Consider the following 18,214-nt stretch of genomic DNA (forward strand, 5'->3'; position numbering starts at 1 on the left):
CAAACAGCTGCCGTGGCTAACTGGCCAAAGACACCAGTGGCGTCCAGCAGGCTGAGTTATCGACGGGCAAACACCAGTAGCGCGACCCACAGCTGTCCCCAACTAACTAAGTAACTGGCTAGAGTGACTAACTAACTGGCTGGGACAGGTAAAAGTACGCAAATAGACAGTGACCAGGAGCCCAGGCAAATGAAAGTCATCATCGCATCCCCGGGCTAGAGAGTTTGGCGAAATGCGAGTGGATCGCTCGCATCGGATATCGGCAAATGACCGCGAGCAGGATGCGAGTGCCGCAGACCCCACGAAAGTGTTGAAAATAGTTAATTAAAGTGTTATGAATGTGTGAAAATGCAATGAAAATGCGCTTATGAATTGGGCCCCAGCAGCGGCAGCTGAGCGGTGTGAAAACGCTTTTCCAGATCAGCCAAAGCTCGGCTCAGACCGTCTTGTCCCAGTGAAAGCGAATTTCGTATGCATCTGGTGGCAGGGAACCGCCACGCAATGCGTGAATCTTTGACTGCAGTTCACGGAAAGAAAAATTCAACGCAGAAAACGCAGAAAATTTTGGTCATCTTTTACAAATTTAAAGCTCAAACAAGGGAAAATATCAATATCATGTTGTACAAGGGTAAATCGGATGATATATTCTTATAGCCGCTAAATCATCCTTATGTTATCCCTCAGCACTGAGCTAAAAATATAATCGATTTTAATTCAAAATCCATCAATTTTAGTTTAGGAAGGTGATTTTGAATCCAAAATCATTAAATAATGTTCAAAATGTAACAACGTTTTTTAAAAATAATTTTCTTAAAATGATTAAAATTTTCTGAAAGTGATCAACGAATTTTAAATGTTATTAAGAAGTAAACTTTCAAAATTCGAACAGAAATTCTAACACTTTCTGTGTAGTGGTTTTGTTTCTATTTGGCTATTAAACAATTTTGAGTCAAATAAAAGAGAAAATAATTATTTTTTAATAAAAAAAAATTCTACTCCTTTTATTAATAATAATATTTTTTCTACTTAATATTGAAAGTTTTAATTGTTTTTTTGAAAAACGTGTTTTTGAATTCCCATTTTTGTACTGAGGTTTTAGCAGTGCATGTAGGGATGCAAATCTGCTCAGCAGCCGAATGTTGAATTATTTGACATTTAATTAAATTTTTATATTCCCCGCTTGGTTGCTGGGAGTTTCTGGCATGCAGAAGACATGAGAAACGACACTTTCACTGCATCGGCCCCGCAGACCTCGAATCCGAGTCCCCGCCCAAATGAATGGCCACCACAAAGAGCCAGTCTCTCAGGCCAAAAGCAAGAGTGCATCGGATCGGGATTGGATAAGGCCTGTGAACCGCTTTTTGTTCTATTGTTTTGGCGGGCCATATCAACAGGTTACCTTTTGCATTTGTCTGGTTAAAATTAAGAGTAAAACTCATAACCGCTCAACTGGTTTCAGCTGCAGACCTTAAACGCCGAAATCTGTGGCTGTGGAAAAGAGCAGAGCGGAGCGGGGCATGAACATATATATGTACTTATATTTTATTTATATCGCAGTTGCCATTGTGGCTGACACTGCAGCAGTACACAAAAAAAGAAAGTTCAGGTTAAATTTTCCTTTTCCATCATAGACAACAACATTCACTGCGGCGCGTGCAGCGCTGCAGCTGGAAAATGCAAGCTAACAAACTTACAAGCTCAAAAACTGCATGAATGAACGACTGAACGGATGACGAAGTGAGTGCCGGACCTAGCACTCCCAATTGCCATTCCCATTGCCATGGCCATTACCATTACCATTACCGTCGGGTGGGTGTTGACATACACCGCAACAAAAATGGCAACAAACTCCCACAATGCCAATGATAATAGCGATGGCACTGCAGTCAATCACGGAGTGAAAACGCAAAACAAACTGCAACTGCCACTTAATATCTTCATTTTTAACATGCAGAGCAACAAAGAGTCAAGTGGGCGTCATTTCTTTGGCCCAGTTCAAAACAAAAAAGTTGAAGACCTAAGAGATGAGAAAAGTTTTTAATTCCTTAGTTGGCAAAGCTTAGTTGCTCTTGCAAAATAATGATTTAAAATCTGTAAAAACTCCAGCTTCATTTGAGTCTTAAATTCTCGATTGTTTTGTTATCATTTTATTCTAGGCAAGCCAATTAGTTTGCTGGATAAAACTAAATTAATATACAAATAATTATTTTTGGCCATACCTTTACCATTTTTTAAATTGATCATATCTTTTAAAACTTCTTTTTCATTTCTACGACTAAGTGAATCATCGGGTTATTATGCATATTAACATTTTTAATTAACAAAGCAGTTTTCACACAAACACAATTAACAAACTCCTTAGATATGAGGGTTTTCCAACTGCTGGTAGCATTCAAACACAGTGGTAATTGACTTTCTTTTAGCTGTTTATTGCCGTGCAAAGGTGAGAATTTTCCCGGGATGAGGTTTACGACACAGTCGTAATGCCCGATCTTCCATCGTCTCCAATGCAGTGAGAGATGCAAGCTCACTCTTACTCACTTATGACTGCTTTAATGGCCCACTGTCAGCTGGAGTTGTAGGGAGTTGGCTTGGCTGCCCTGTCATGGGAACTGCGGCCTCAGCCCCCGAGGCGCAGGGAAAGGTCAGATCCGACGGACAGACACAAATTAGCGGTCTGTGCTGTAATCATTTAGCTGAAAAACCTGCCACGCCCATTAGCATAACCGCCGAGCAGGCCCACCTGGCAACCGCCGCTGGAGATACAAATTATAAATGCACGATTCGGACTCCGGATCGGCCGCATCACTTTCACTTTCCGTGGAGCGCTAATATGCATCTAGCAAACCGAAAATCGAAAAACAAGCCAAAAATAAAACATTTATGGATATGGCTCACACTCGAAATTATCTAATTCGGCAAGCATAATCAAAACGGTAAGGCTAATTCCATGACGTGATGACGCTGTGGATGGCATCCATTGCGAAATCGGAGCACGGATGTCTCGGAGACATTTTCACACCCAAGCTTCGGGTATATCGACTATATTGGTGAGATTAAAAAGTCTCTCCCTGATTAAAAGTCTCTTATCCAACTGTTTATAATAAATAAACAATAATTAAATTTAAAAGATTTAAATTTTGTAAAATATATTCCTATTATTTGTGGTGTCATTGAGTATTTTAAAAAGCATATACAAATGTATTTAATATAGGTACAATTCCATCTGAAATATTGTACAAAATTTGTTCAACAGTAGATAGCGGACTCAATAGCAATAAATTAATAGCCACCTAAAATATCATCCCATTTTATCATATTCCGCTTTAAAAACATCATAAGACTTTGCTGAATGACAGAGAGTGTATCGGAAATGCGTAGATGGGGTTCGTGATCTTTACATTTCTTGTTTATTGCAGCATTTACTTAATAATTTATTAGCGTTTGTTTTTCTTTTCCTTTTTATGTAATTTCTTTGCCGTTAAATGCCGCTTTTATTGAATAATTGATGCCAAAGTGTAAGCAAATGATGTCACAATGTGGTGCAAGGAAAGCAGGAGTCACCGACGGCGGTAAAAGTTATATAACGTGTGAAAAACTTTTATGGCCCTGGAGTGCAGTTGTGCGCTGAAATTTGTACAAAAAATCACATACGACAAACAGGGCAACGCCATTGCTTTCTTTCGAAAGAGAAAGGGTTTCTTCTCCTTGCCTGAGAAACTTGCCGAAATTGCATTTTATTACCCGATCTGTGGCGGCGCACGTGTGTCCGTCCCCAAGCCCTTTCGCTTTTTCTTCGAGGATATATTTTGTGTTTTAAACTTGCTTTTTCGGTGCCCCCAAACTTCCAGCTTCCGCAACTTTCACGCAGTTGCTGCCGCAGCAGAAAAAGTAGTAACGCCCTTGTTGGTGGACGTGGACGTGGATGTGGATGCTGTGCCCCACTTTGCGGCATAAATAATGCAACGATTTCGTTGCCCCAGGGGCAACCTTTGCGATCGAAGCAACCGATCGTATGATGCGATCATTGCATTCTTTAAAGTGAAACTTCTGTGACCGGCGTATGATCATTGCGCTGATGATCATTCTTGTACCGCTTTTGTTTCTTCTACCACTACCACTCTTTTTTATGGCTGCTCAAAACGACGCTGTTAATTAAATTAAGGCAAATAAAAAGGCGCATAACCAACTGGTTCGCAATGAATGCGGAGGAAATGCTGGCAAGTGAATAAAGAAGACAATGTGTGTGCGCTGGCATTGAGAAACTTTCTTCTTTTGCTTTCAATGGTATTTCGGTCAGAAACTACCAAGAGGCCTGATGATGATGATAATGACACGCTGGAGTTAAAGCCAAATCAAAGTCCCTTTGGGTCGGCTTCGAACCGATTGATAAAACGGTATTTCCGGTTGACCTGCTACTTCCACCACAAAAGCACTAAAGTGGCGCCCAACGGAGTGGAGCAAACTGGCGCCCAACTCAGTGAAGCAAACTGGAGTGCCTGGCCAAGTGCGATATGGCCAATTAAAATCGATAATTAAGGCCTATTGCTCTTGAAAACCCACACAGAAACATATATATTTGCCAGATGAAAGTACTGGGCAACAGTTTGCCGAGTGATGAGTGCTGAGCTCTGAGCTCTGAGTCAAGTGTCAATGTCCAGTCCACTTGATGGCTTTTCGTCACGACTGCGGCGCAGCTTATGCGATGACGATATTAATAATGAAATGTGCATGCTTTTTGGCAGGAGCAACAACAACCTGAACCACAGCCAGTTGAAAACAACTTGAGTGAAAGTTTTTTGCTACGGCCACCAAACTCACTCTCCGTACGAGTATTTATGTCCATGGCCACAAGTGCGAATGCGAATTGAACCTGCACCCCTCCGAAATGTTCGAAAAATCCCATTAGAGTTGGACAGCTGTTGGTCCAAGGTCCGAAATTACACTTTGTCCACGTTTGTTTGCCATCGCCATTGCCATTGTTATTGCTTATGGCTTATTGTTACTGCCATTGTCTCGTTGCCGCCTGTGTAATTAGTGTGCCGAAAGAAATTCGTTTGCAAGATCCCCTGTTCCGAGGGTTTGACATGGGCCACTTAATGGATTATGATTCGCGCCCGCCACTGACACTGGAAAATTTCACACCTGACCTAAGCCAATACTTTCCGCCGGGCCATTAATCATAATGTGTCCAGTGCGGCGGATGTGGTAAAAGCTCGTCCACACTCTTTTCTGCACCTGCTGCATCCAATCGACGCTCTATCAATGTCACACATTCGCCGTTTCGACCCTGTACTGCGGTCCATGTCCATTAAGAAGTGTGTGCCTGAAATTCAAATGACATCGGTTGACATTCAGATGGGGAAACTGAATGAACGCGGGACACGGAGGTGCATGTGTAATGACATAGTTTTGTTAGTTGTGTTTGGCGGCCAAAATGAACTGCTCGATTGATTCAATTGCTAAAATGGGTGGGAAATTGTAATTGTAAATTTAAAATGCCTGTTCATTAAATTTAAATTGGATTAAACAATTTTCAATGGAATACGTTTATGCCAATATATTTATATTCCATTTGCTGTTTCACATTTCCATCATTTCTTGTTGATGAAAGTTAATTAAAACATGTGGCAGTGTCAAAAAAATCACAAACAGTTTTTTATATGCATTTTTGGGATAATCCCCAGAAATAAAAATTGAAGATATTAAATTGAATGTGAAAAACACAGAAAGTGGACTCATTTCACCTGAAAAAATAACTTGTTGTTGAAAAATTTGAATCGTACATATTTTAATGGAAATGCCAAGTATTTGTCAAAGCCATGGATTTTGGAAGTACTATAGAAATCATTTCGCTTTTAAAATCACAATTTTTAATGCTTTTGCGACCTTCATAAATGATTTCAAGAATATATTACAAATTATTTTTAAAGTTCTTCAGAACGGCACTACGCTACTAAAGCCACAATCGGTTAAATTCAATCCGGCAATTTTATAGTGAGAGCTCTTTTCTGACCCAATCTGAGAGATTTCGTTGTGGGTTATAAGACACAAAATTGGCCTGCAGGCTGCAGCCATTTCCTTTTCGCCACTTCTCCTGCCGGCTGTCATTCGTGGCCGGGCCAAAGAGCATTAACTTTGCCGGCCAAAAGCTTCCATATTTATGCATGAGTAACTGTAAACTCTTGAGAAAGTGAAACTCTTTTCTTGTGACTTTTTTTAATCTTTCCGATTTATATTGCGCCTCACCCAAGGCGCTCGCAGCTGCCCAATCGCATTCGATGCTCGTCATCGATACGTCGATGTAACTGAGCGAGTCGCCCCGCTTTGTCTGCCCGGTGGCTTCGCTTTATCTTTATCGCAAGGCATAAATCGAGCCAAAAACGGATATGGCCAGCACTAAAAAACAACAGAAAAGAGCAAAAAAAAACCAGCAATGTCGAGCAGAGCCGAACCCAAAGTCACCGGCACTTTCTTCGACTCGTTTAAATGCAGAGGAAGAAAATATATATATTATTAATATTATAAATTTTATTCTGGGTCGATATATTCACATTTCATTCAAACATTTTGGAAGTCCAATAATATTAATATTAAAGCTTACCTCTATTTACTTTTCTGCACACAATCTTAATTTGATTCTACCAATTAAGTTTAGTATCTAAATAAAAGGGACCGAAACCAATCGTTATTTAAAACTCGTATTTTTTAAAGACTATTGAGAATAATGCTCTAATTGCTTTTGCCCACAAACCGTATTCAATTCAACTTAATTTTAAAAGTATTAATATACTAACTCCTGCAAATTAAATACGCAACAGTATAAAAATACATTAGTCTTTTTAAAATAAAAGGGCGGAAAAACAAATTGTTTGTCCCTGGAAAATTATCAAAATTCTTATGTTTTATGGCCTATATGTATGTTCTTTAATAAAGATTTATAAATGAACTATATAACTGTATGCTCTCTTCTTTCAATAAATGTATTATGAATTTTGAGTTTTTAAATGTTGTTATACTTTTAAAAAGAAATTTAAGGACTTAGAGTCTTAAAACCAAAACACTAATGTAAGTTAATAAGCAACTATTCCTTTGAATAAATCGATTTTTCGCGCCCTTCAAAATTCCGTAGATAACGAATTAATCAAAATTATTATACAGCTTACAATCAATTTAGGCAATCTTTTTTCTATGTGTGGCTGCAGCCTTAAAAATGTTAGAAATTGAAAATCGAATGAGTCGATGGGAGTGCAACAACAGCAACTTACAACCGGTATCGAAATAAAAATAGTTCGGCATGGACTTTGAGCGCGTGGCAGCCACAGGCAATGGTCTGTCACGGCCACAGACATGACCAGAGCCAAAAAAAACCGAACAACAACCCGACTTTAATTAATTGTCAGAGGGTTGGGCTAGATATTTTGCTGAATGAATAGCTGCCATGGGTCGGGATGGCTTCGACGAATGGGTCCCACCTCCATATCGATGGCAGCTCATCTCGGTTGACCGAGAAATTAATTTGGGTCTCGAGTGGCCAAGTGGAGAAAGGTCTGACCTACATCCGGTGATTTCCAACCCTACAATAACTACTAATTGAGATATTTAGTGTTGCTCCAGATCACAGGCTCACATATAATGTCGCGACACGATCGGGGTTGGCCAATCAGCATCAAAAAGTGAGCATAAAATTGTCTTTTATGCCTGCTTTTCTAGCGGCTGAAAGTCTAATCATTATGGGACAGAAGAGACAATAACAATGGAGCAGACAATCCGAAGAAAGATGATGAAGATGAAGATCATGACGACCGAAAGCCATAAGAAAAATAATCGTAAAAGTGAGAGTTTCCACTTCAAAATCAGTTTTAGTTGCGGCTTGCCATTTGGTTTCGGCTTTGACATGGCTCTTTCTCTCCCTTCTACAATATACTATATATATATTGGAGGTCCAAAAATCGCCGAATCATGAAATGCAAATATCCCGCCACGCCTGCGTTGTGTAATAGCCAAAAGATCGCGGAACAAAAAACGAAAGCTTAGGGAAAAAATTGAAATTGAAAAAGAAATGGGGGCGTGGCCAGGGCCGCATTAAATGCTCAGGTTTCACTTTCAAGGCACTTCAATTTCGTTTCATTACGAAAATTTGTCATTATCGTAAATATGATCGAGCGAGGAAGCATTTCACTTTCGTTGTCAGCGTTTTGTTCTTTTGTTGGCCCAAACGAGCGGCTCTCCATTAAACGGGTTTGGTTCCCCCGTTCGCTGATATGTTGACAATAAAGCGGCAGGCCGACAACTTTCACACATCGGCCGCGGCATTGTGCGAAAAGTTGTAAATGCCACTTGAAAATGACACTTTTACTGCCTTTTGGCCCAGGCCCAGATTCACCGTCCAATCTTTAACGATTGTATTATTCAATGTCAGCCGGCTTGGCCGCTCTGAATTATGAACACGACCAGCCAGCCCACTACAAGTTGCAACACTTTCACACACTGCACCTGGCTAACCTGGCCAACCTGGACAGCCTGCCCGAATCCCGTCCCCGAATCTCGGTTGCGGTGAAATGGGCAGCGCTCTTCGGAACCAAATCCGTAAAGTGTTCATTGACCCACACCGCCGGACCACCAACCAGCCGCTGAACCGCCAAACTGCCGACCACAAAACCGGAAAAGCTCTCGGGGAACGGGCAGTTGGATTGGGACTAGACCACATGGACCACCAACTGCACTGCACCGCTGGCAAGTGCTTACCTGGTTTTCAGACCGTAAAAGGCTCTGACAAAGGCACCTGTCGGTGAATTAAAAAATAACGAAAAACTCGCCACAGCATGTCTGGTTGTTTTCTGTGTGTGCAGTATTTGATATTTTGCCTGGCAAATAACTTTGTTTTTCTCTTTTTTTGTAGATGTGCCAAAAAAGTAAATAAAATGTATTTTTAATTAAGAACAACATATAGTTGTGGCTAAGCTCTCATAACAGCAAAATGTTTCATGGTTTTGTTTATGTGTTTTATTATTCTGTTTAATTTTTGTGGATGTCCCTCGGCAAAATTCGAAAATATAAAATTTACCATTCGGAGAAATTTATCGATAATGTCGAGAGCTGGTTGTACTTAGCCAAATGTTGGTTCAAGACTTGGGAAAGAAAGCCATCTTTCCGCACTTTCTTCAGCAAGCTTTTAGTACAATTTTGAAAGGCTTTCGATCGCAGCTTTTAAGTCTAAGTCTTAAGAGAAAGCAGACGATCTAAGCCGAGATACTTGTCAGTTTTAAAGTGAACTTAAAAAAAGCTGCGCATTCGATAAAATAACACTTTTTGGTTTTTGTCTATAAAAAAGTAAATTTCACTGATTAAAAATATGCAAATAATTTAAAAAAAACTCCATTTTGTATATTTTAGTTTAAATCAATGTAGCAAAAGTATACTGTATATGACTTCTAACATTCCCCCATCTTCAAATCTGGAAGGGAAGAAATATAAAATATAGACTATTGAGTTAAGTGAGCAGGTGAAAGACAAAATTATAACCACACAGCCAAACCAAAACGGGATAGTCGACATACGCGTTTTAATTCTCTTTTTTTATTGTACTTTGACATGGAACATTTTAGGAGTATTTTTATATTTTAATTTTAAGATAGTCCTTTTTAATCAAATGTTTTAACATTCAAAAAAACCAATTGACAACAAAAAAAATTATGAATGCATCTTTAAAGCATGGAGAAACGCTATAGTCGAGTGCCTGGATATTAAGATACACACATTTTAAAATAAACTTGCGCAGCTAAAGAAACCATAAAATCTCCATGCTAAATTCAAAATCTCTCGTAGTTTCGGGGATCTCGACGTTAATACGGACGAACAGGCAGTCGAAAATATTTACTTTATAGGTTCGCAAACGGTGCCTTCTACGTGTTAATTAATTTCCAACGAATACAATACTAAGACTACTAAGATTAATCAACCATCTGTATATTGTTTACAAAATAATACGTTATCTCATATTAACTTATATTAGTTCGATTCGATGTAATCTATGAGTAATCATCCCACTCAAATTTGTAATAATTTAACGCCGGAAAAGTTTCATTTCTTTTTTATTTTATATGGGCATTTCCAGGGGTCAACAAATTTCTTTTGTACGCTTTTAATGTGCAATCTAAATGAAAATCCAATACAGTCATTTGTAGCAATATCAGTAATACGGTTTTAGTTTTATAAAAATTGGGCGACTATATTATATAGCTGCTATGGGAACGATAGAAAGTTTAAACAAGAAAGGAAAGCTAACTTTGGGCGGAGCCGAAGTTGATATACCCTTGCAGAATACTCTGTAAATTATTCTCCAAAATTATTCATATGATGCATTCTTAATACTCATAAAAAATCCCACCTTCCTAACTTTAACAAGAAAGGAAAGCTAACTTCGGGCGAAGCCGAAGTTGATATACCCTTGCAGAATACTCTGTAAATTATATTCTCCAAAATTATTCATATAATGCATTCTTAATACTCATAAAAATCACAACTTTCTTACTTTAAAAACACCAAAGTTATGGCATTTCCAATCGTTCAGTTATATAGCAGCTATAGGATATAGTCGGCCGATCCTTATGAAATTTGATAGGTCGGATTGATTGGCCAAAAATAAAGCCCATAGAAAATCCCAACTTCCTAACTTAACAAACACCAAAGTTATGACATTTCCGATCAATCAGTTATATGGCAGCTAAAGGATATAGTCGGCCGATCCTTATGAAATTTGGTAGGTCGGATTGATTGGCCAAATATAAAACCCATAGGAAGTCCCAGCTTCCTAACTTTACAAACACCAAAGTTATGGCATTTCCGATCAATCAGTTATATGGCAGCTATAGGATATAGTCGGCCGATCCCGTCCGTTCCGACTTATATACTGCGTGCAAAGGAAAGAAGGGTGTGTGCAAAGTTTCAGTTCGACAGCTTTAAAACTGAGAGACTAGTTTGCGTAGAAACAGACAGACGGACAGACAGACGGACAGACAGACGGACAGACAGACGGACAGACGGACATGGCTATATCAACTCAGGAGGTGATCCTGATCAAGAATATATATACTTTATAGGGTCGGAGATGTCTCCTTCACTGCGTTGCAAAGTTTCAGTTCGATAGCTTTAAAACTGAGAGACTAGTTTGCGTAGAAACAGACAGACGGACAGACGGACAGACAGACGGACAGACAGACGGACAGACAGACGGACAGACGGACATGGCTATATCAACTCAGGAGGTGATCCTGATCAAGAATATATATACTTTATAGGGTCGGAGATGTCTCCTTCACTGCGTTGCACACTTTTGACCAAAATTATAATACCCTCTGCAAGGGTATAAAAACACCAAAGTTATGGCATTTCCAATCGTTCAGTTATATGGCAGCTACAGGATATAGTCGGCCGATCCATATGAAATTTGATAGGTCGAAATGATTGGTCAAATATAAAACCCATAGGAAATCCCAGCTTCCTAGCTTTGCAAACACCAAAGTTATGGCATTTCCGATCAATCAGTTATATGGCAGCTATAGGATATAGTCGGCCGATCCTTATGAAATTTGGTAGGTCGGATTGATTGGCCAAATATAAAACCCATAGGAAATCCCAGCTCCCTAACTTTACAAACACCAAAGTTATGGCAATTCCGATCAATCAGTTATATGGCAGTCATAGGATATAGTCGGCCGATCCCGGCCGTTCCGACATATATACTGCGTGCAAAGGAAAGAAGGGTGTGTGCAAAGTTTCAACTCGATAGCTTTAAAACTGAGAGACTAGTTTCCGTAGAAACAGACATACGGACAGACGGACAGAGGGACATGGCTATATCAACTCAGGAGGTGATCCTGATCAAGAATATATATACTTTATAGGGTCGGAGATGTCTCCTTCACTGCGTTGCACACTTTTGACCAAAATTATAATACCCTCTGCAAGGGTATAAAAATCGACATACATAGATTTATGAATGTCCTACTAGGTCCGAGTCGATCTAGATAAGTCGTTCTAGCTGCCCGACAGAGCCGGAATTCGAAAACTTTAAAAGCTAGATAACTGAAGCTATTTAGGCCAGGCACACTCTAACTCCCAATAATAATGAAATTCTGTAGAGACGTGGCAGAGAAATGCTTGTAATTATTCACAATAATTATTCAGCAAGCCGTAGTTTATATGTATACCCTTGCACTTATTACAAAGCATTTCGATTTTTTTTTTTTTTTTTTTTTTTTCGCGCGGAGTCCCACGGCCCACTTACCCGCCCAACCGACCGAGGGGCGCAGCCGTGTATCGTACGGCACGATTCGCGATAGGATAGACGCGAGATAGGAAAATAAAGGTAAAGGTCCGGGGAAAAAAGTAATAGTTAGATCAATCTTGTGCCAATGAAGCAAGTATTAATCGTTTTAGGAGCGGCAGAGAGTCAAGATTTGATATTACAGGAAAAAGTCTATTATAGTCAGAACATAATACTCTGAAAGGCTCATGCAAGGCATAGTTAGATCTACAATGATTTAAAATTAGGGGAATATAATTTCTAGTTAATCTACTTGGCACAGAAAAGTTTAGCCGACTTAACAAGTCGGGGCAGTCAATATCACCATGTATAAGGTTATAAATAAAGATAGTACCAAGCATCGTTCTACGGTTGGCTAGGGATGGTAAATTAATCAAAAGAAGTCTACTAGAATAAGAAGGTAAGATAAGATTTGCATCCCAGTTTAGGCGCCGTAAAGCAAAAAGAAGGACGTTTTTTTGTACAGATTCAATACGACCAATATGTATTCCGTATTGTGGACTCCAGACGGGAGACCTATACTCCAGAATCGGACGGACTAGCGAAATAAATAAAGTTTTAGTCAAATAAGGATCATCGAATTCTTTTGACCACCTTTTAATAAATCCAAGCACTCCTCTGGCTTAGGAATAGCTGACAACTTAGAAATACCTCTGTAGTTACTGGCTTCTAACTTGTTACCTTTTTTGAAAAGAGGAAAATTTCTATGCCTTTATTACTAAAAACAATGAAGCTATGTCGATTTTGGGCTGGATTTAAAATAAATAATTACTATATCTTAAAGGAATAATTTAATAAACAAAAAACAGAAAAATAAAATAATTATTTTATCTTATTTTTTTCATTTTTCGATTTTCCTATGGGAACTATATGATATAGATGTCCGATCTTATTTTAATAAAAACCGAAATTCCATAGTAGTTCCATAAATATCACAAAGAGCAAACAAAAAATTAAAAATAACAAAGTTATAATTAAAAAAAAATTTTTTCCGATTGTTACTATGGGAGCTATATAGTATGATATAGTCGTTCCGACTTTTTTTATACCCGTTACTCGTAGAGTAAAAGGGTATATTGTATTCGTGCAAAAGTATGTAACAGCTAGAAGGAAGCGTTTCCGACCCTATAAAGTATATATATTCTTGATCAGGATCACTAGCCGAGTCGATCTAGCCATGTCCGTCTGTCCGTCTGTCTGTCCGTCTGTCTGTCCGTATGAACGCTGAGATCTCGGAAACTATAAAAGCTAGAAGATTGACATTTTGCATGCAGATTCTAGGAGTTCCTACGCAGCGCAAGTTTGTTTCAAAAAGGTGCCACGCCCCCTTTAACGCCCACAATCGCTTATATACGATTTTAAAAATTTAAATATTTTGGAAAAGTAAAAATGCAGTTTTATTGTGTTTATCAATACCTATCGAAATGTAGAAGAAATTTTTCAAATCGGACCATTCGTTCAAAAGTTATGCGTGATCAAAGTTTCTATCTCCATCTCCCTCGCACTCCCTTTACCTGAGTAACGGGTATCTGATAGTCGGGGCACCCGACTATAGCGTTCTCTCTTGTTTTAACTGCAATTGAAAGACAACTTTTAGGAAAGTTTCAAGCAGATAGCTTTAAAACTGTGGACTAGTTTGCGTAGAATCGGGCGGACGGAAGGACATGGCTAGATCGACTCTCCTGGTGATGTTGATCAAGAATATATATATACTCTATAGGGTCGGAAATGTCTGCTTCACCGCGTTGCAGTGATTTATTAACAAAGTTAGTAAATAGAATTTCAAGTAGATCATTCCGTAAGTGGCACAGTTTTTTAAAATTTGGGTTCCGTCTTTTTTTAACATGTCATGTAAAACATGTAAGACGTCCTTTACAAAGAAAGGTTAAACATTTTTTGAAATAGGACAAATAAGACAAATGAAGTAGAAAAAAAGATATTAAAATAACAATAAATTCAAAATTCTGCTGATGGTTAAGTACCCAAAAAACCAAAGAGCTTGACAACTAAGAAATGAAAAAATTAACCTCAGAATTAAATTGATTAATATGACAAATCCCTGATCAGTGGTTTCATTTTCTGTATGGTCTCCCTTAGAAACTCCAGGCACTTTCCCTTTTTCTAAGCAGCAGCTCATTTGTGACACGATTGTGTTCGGGAATGACTATGTTTTCGCTGTCTCTGAAATGTCAGTTTTGACTGTCCCCTCCGTCATTGGGAATGACTTGGCGGGTTCATAAGAGTGCGTCTGGACAATAGCTATTGATTTAAAGCGTGACACCGTCAATGGGAAACTACTTAGAAATTTCACTTAGCAAACAACCTAAAAAGAAGAGTGAACAGAGATGTGTGCGAGTGCGCGAGCCCACGATTTTGACTCGAAGTAGAGTTATAAACGGCGGCAGACGCAGAACTTCGGATGCTAACAAATCAAACAACAACTCGCCGAACAACCGGCCCCAATGAGCATAGAAAAGTGCTTAAAAGACAGTCGGCGACACATTAATTGCTGACGTATTAGTGCCCGAAGAAAGCCAAGAGTCAGTCAATGGGCACAGCATCCAACGGCAAAGAGCCAAGAGTTAGCTTCCAAATCGACTGACTTGGGCCCGGCGAACTGGGTCATATTCATAAGTAAAGCACTCATCAGCGGCTGTAAAGCGCCGTTTTGCCAACCGGCAACTGCAGTGTTCAGTTACTTAGGCTCAATTGAGCCGGGCCCATTTCGACGGCGCTTACAACTTTCTTTGGGCCAAAAGGTGCTAAGCGTCGCTCAACAATGGGCCTCTGGCAGGTGGGGAAGTATTAAAGTACAATACAGTGCGGCCCCGCCTTGAATGAGCCGAAATGCGCGTAGCTAAATGTTTGTTTTATTTTTAGCAAATTGCCTTTGTTCGTTATTGTTATTCTGGCAGACGGCAGAAGAAAGTGCAGTGAAAATGGAGATTACCCAGAAGCAGTGGATGTGAAACAAGTGGGTGAAATTTTAGAAAACACTTAAAGAGTTCGATTTTTTGGGGCTGATAGCAGAAAGAATGAGCTGGGCAGAAGTGAAATGAAAGTTGCGCCAGGCAGATGCAAATTGCTTGGCCAGACAACGCGGCGTATGAGTGATGCGGTCGAGGGCTGTTGAGCCGAGTTGCGTATGCAAATCGAAAGGGAAATTGTGCGCAGATGAGAAAAGAGAGTCGTGGTTGTTAAGTATTTTTCATGTTTGAATTATTATTTGATTCTTTGATTTAGCAGCATTTGGTTGGGTTTTCCCGGGCGGTAAAGTGGGAAAGCCCAGATAGACAGACAGATATAGATAGACAGATAGATAGATAGATCGACAGATAGATAGATAGATAGATAGACAGATAGATAGATAGATGGTAGAGGTACAGGTACAGATAGAGGTAGACATAGCATAGAGATAGATGAAAATAGATGAGGGATAGATACAGTTAAATGGGCGAGGCGACTGGCTTTGACTGATGGAAGCGACTAGTGGCAAACATTTGCAGTCCATAAATCAAAGGTGCAGCCATGAAATTAAGATATAGTGTGGAGAGTGTAGAGGAGTGTGGAAAGTAGTGAAGATTCCTTGGTGGAGGTTATTGGCGGTCGTTGATGAAAGGTGGTGTGTTTGGGAGTGTCTTGTTATTTAGTGATTGTTGTTTTTTTTTTGTCTAATGGAAGGCACTTTTGTTCGTCTCGTACTCGTTCTCGTTCAAGTAATAAATTAAAATAAATAATTTATAAATAAATATAAATATAGGTCATCATTTTTAGCGATTGATTTCTCTCTCTCCTTGGCCTTCGTCCTTCGGTTGAATTAGCTCGTGGCCAATGGTTTACCGGCGGGCCTGCTTGTAGCCCTGGTAGGCGATGGTCTGGGCCACGGGCGAGCTGTAGGCTCCATGGGTGTCCCAGCCGGAGCTGCTGCCCGAGGACCAGCCGGCGTTGGAGGAGCCACCGCCCGAGGACCATCCACCGGTGCTGGCAGCCGACGATCCGCCGGAGTTCTTGCCGCCGAACAGACCGCCCAGACCGCCGAGCAGACCGCCGCCGCCTCCGGAACCACCGATGCGACCCAATCCGCTGGAGGCACCAGCGGCCAGAGCCAGGAAGAAGGCGATCACTGACACAACCAAAGCCTTCTTGGCCAGGAAGAGCAGGCCGAAGATGGAGCCAACGCCCAGGACAGCGATCTTGGCACCGACTCCCAGCAGGATGGGCAGGAACTTCTTCAGCAGCTTCTTCTTGCGGGTACGGGACTCAACGACCAGCTCGCGGAGATCGGCCTTGATGTCATCGGGAATGGCGCGGGCCACGCTGCGAGCGGCGTTGGCGAAGTTGAAGTTCAGGGAGCGCTCGGCGAAGAAGCTCTTGGCGTTGTCCATGAAGTAGTTGCCCATCTCGGCGGTGCGGGCCTCCACGCTGGGAGCGGCCTCAACGGCGAGGGAGTTGTCCAGGGACTTGCCCTGACGTCCTTCGTTGGCCTTCACCAGGGAAACGCCGCCGAAGATCTCGATCTGGGGGTTATCGAAGACAGACTTGGCCTTGCGGAAGAGCTGTGGAGTAGGAAGAAGTGATGCGAATTAGCGGGTTAAGGTTAAGGTGGGGAAGTTCAGCTAAAGTTATTAAAGTCAATGTCTGATGGAGGGTCCTTCTTATTGGTCTCTTGACAAGTGGAAAAAGTAAATTGGCTAGCAAATGAAGTAGTAGGTGTAGATCCAATAAATGAAATCAGCTTAGAAGTAGCTGTTGACAATCAAGTTGAAATGATCACTTAAGGTGAGGAAAATCAATTTTTATCCCTTTAAGACACAAGAGTTTGTTATGGCTTGTTGACAACCAGAAACCGTTAAGATAAAGTGCTGAGCGCAGCTTGCAAATGTTACAGGCACTAAGTATCTTAGGTATGAGTGTAAAAGCTGCTTTTCACATCTTCCTGTCAGATATTTTCTATTTATCTGGTAATTATGAAATGGTTTAAATATTTAACGTTTCAGACTATTAAATACTTTTAGCTCGACAGGAAGTCGTGAAAACAAACTTTGGCACTTTCACTTTAGTATTATCCTTTGGATAACAAGGGCTTGGCACTTGATAACTGGTCAATGTGATTATTGGTTTCACTTTCACTGGTTAGCCACTTTTGCAAATGTTCTTGCTTGGGATTGTTTTTTTTTCTTTTTTTTTGTAAATCGGGGTGTGTAATCCTTGAGGTCTAGTTAATCCGTACCGTGAGCTGCAGGCACGAGATGGAGTCGGTCTCGAGGCACTTGGCGAAGGCCCCGGACTGCTCCTCGGAAGCGGCCTTGACGGGATCGGCGGAGATGCCTGCTGCCAGGAGCAGGATGCAGGCGGTGGCAACGAAGAACTTCATGCTGGTGGCTGGGTTAGTGGATTGGTGATTTCTGAGACTGAATTCCTTGGGCACCACCGAAATCACTGGTGTGTTCATTCGAATGGAACAAGCTGCGGTTTGATAACTTTTCGCCGCTGTCAGGCTGTTTTTAAAGAGTTTCCAACGTAGCGGTCGCCTCTGCAGCGGCATAACGTAAAATTATGTAAAAAGCGCCAGTGCCGTGCCAGAGCCCACACATACAGCTAGGGTCGCCGAAGAGCCCTCTTCCACACGTGTCTGCGCGCTCTTTCTGCCGCTCTGCGCAGACGGGCAGCCCTCTCTTTCTCGCCGGGGCTCTCCATTTCTCCCTATCTCCATCTCTTCCTCTCTTTCTCGGCAGCTTCCAAGCTTAGAAGACGCATTAGGCAAGCGCAGGCAGCGGCTTTTGTCCGCTTCCGCATTAAAGAAAGTCGCAGCGCATGCGCAAGCGAAGACGCGTCTTCGGTCGGCGTCGCGTCGGCGCAGGCAGCAGGCAGCAGGCAGCAGGGCTC

The 18,214-nt window shown here is 40.9% G+C and overlaps 1 protein-coding gene across 1 annotated transcript; it reads right to left on the minus strand.

The window, feature by feature from the left end:
• Nucleotides 1–15,530: 15,530 nt before the first annotated feature.
• Nucleotides 15,531–17,814, minus strand: Osi6 (Osiris 6). Its single transcript, XM_017125481.2, has 2 exons — nucleotides 17,559–17,814; nucleotides 15,531–16,884 (listed from the first exon to the last, which is right to left on the minus strand). The coding sequence occupies exons 1-2, from the start codon at nucleotides 17,778–17,780 to the stop codon at nucleotides 16,165–16,167; spliced, it is 942 nt and encodes a 313-aa protein (XP_016980970.1). The 5' UTR covers nucleotides 17,781–17,814; the 3' UTR covers nucleotides 15,531–16,164.
• Nucleotides 17,815–18,214: the final 400 nt, after the last annotated feature.

Source organism: Drosophila rhopaloa, unplaced genomic scaffold (genome assembly GCF_018152115.1).
Source record: "Drosophila rhopaloa isolate 14029-0021.01 unplaced genomic scaffold, ASM1815211v1 contig_155, whole genome shotgun sequence".
In the NCBI taxonomy this organism is placed as follows: Eukaryota; Metazoa; Arthropoda; class Insecta; order Diptera; family Drosophilidae; genus Drosophila; species Drosophila rhopaloa.